The following is an 861-nucleotide window of genomic DNA, read 5'->3' on the forward strand; positions in this document are numbered from 1 at the left end:
TCAGCCAGTGAAGTCAAGCAAAGCTGCTTTGTACAGGAAGCGACTGTAAAATGGTTCCACTTACTGATTTGATTTGCATTAATGTAAACAAGTTCTCCGTGTTGTTTGATTTACAGTCACAAACTTTGAGAGCATCCTGTTTTCTTTTTTTTTTTCCTTCCAGGAAGCTTTGGGGGGAGGTAGTTGTTAGTGGTCCGGAGAATCTATTAAACTAAGCGCATTTGCAGGCCGTGAAGTGGCGCAGCCTGGGGGTGGCAGGCAGTGTCGGTACTGACCCAGAAGGAAACGCACGTGGGTGAAGGGGTCGGTGCTGCTCTGAGAAGCAAAACTGCTCTGCTCCGAAATTCCAGCGTCGGTGCTGGCGTGCCTGGGGTTTTGTGGAGTCTGTTTAACTTTGGCACGGGTTCCTCATCGCCTGTGTGGGCAACTGCCGGTTGAAACATGAACCGCTTGTTCTTGCCAGGGTCCAGAAAGGGGGCGTAGGCTTCTGAGAGGACAGCTAAATGCTTTACAGGTGCGGCTGTCTGAGGCTGCGCTGCTGTAGTTACTCCTGTAACTTCTGTTGCCTCTGTAATGAGATTCAGGGTGAAACCTAGCTAGGTCTGGTGTGTTTGTAGGAGATGGGAGGGAGTTATATTTTCCTTTCTTTTATGGTAATTGTGACCCATGTCTCTTCTTTCCCCATCTCCTACAAACACACCAGGCTTCAGTGACCGAAGCGAGCAGATTGTTTCACGTGGGGTAGCGTCAGCATTTGAAGCTGGTAAGTGCTAGTTCCCACACACCTCTTTGCTCAGCCGGACTCCTTTCTCTCCGTGGAACGCGGGCCGTGGTGCCGCGGGGCCGAGTGCCGGCGGCGGG

At 51.6% G+C, this 861-nt stretch overlaps 1 protein-coding gene across 6 annotated transcripts in view; it reads left to right on the plus strand.

The window, feature by feature from the left end:
* The first annotated feature begins 651 nt into the window (after positions 1-651).
* The window catches only part of HNRNPH1 (heterogeneous nuclear ribonucleoprotein H1), an 8,533-nt gene continuing 8,323 nt past the window's right edge, over positions 652-861 (plus strand). For all 6 annotated transcript variants that reach the window (XM_035896685.1, XM_035896686.1, XM_009641202.2 and 3 more), the window contains exon 1: positions 652-763. In XM_035896685.1, coding sequence (XP_035752578.1) covers positions 667-763 — 97 coding nt within the window. In that variant the 5' untranslated portion in view covers positions 652-666. The remainder of the gene's footprint in view (positions 764-861) is intronic.

This window comes from Egretta garzetta, unplaced genomic scaffold (genome assembly GCF_000687185.1).
Source record: "Egretta garzetta isolate BGI_Z169 unplaced genomic scaffold, ASM68718v1 scaffold26, whole genome shotgun sequence".
Taxonomy (NCBI): Eukaryota; Metazoa; Chordata; class Aves; order Pelecaniformes; family Ardeidae; genus Egretta; species Egretta garzetta.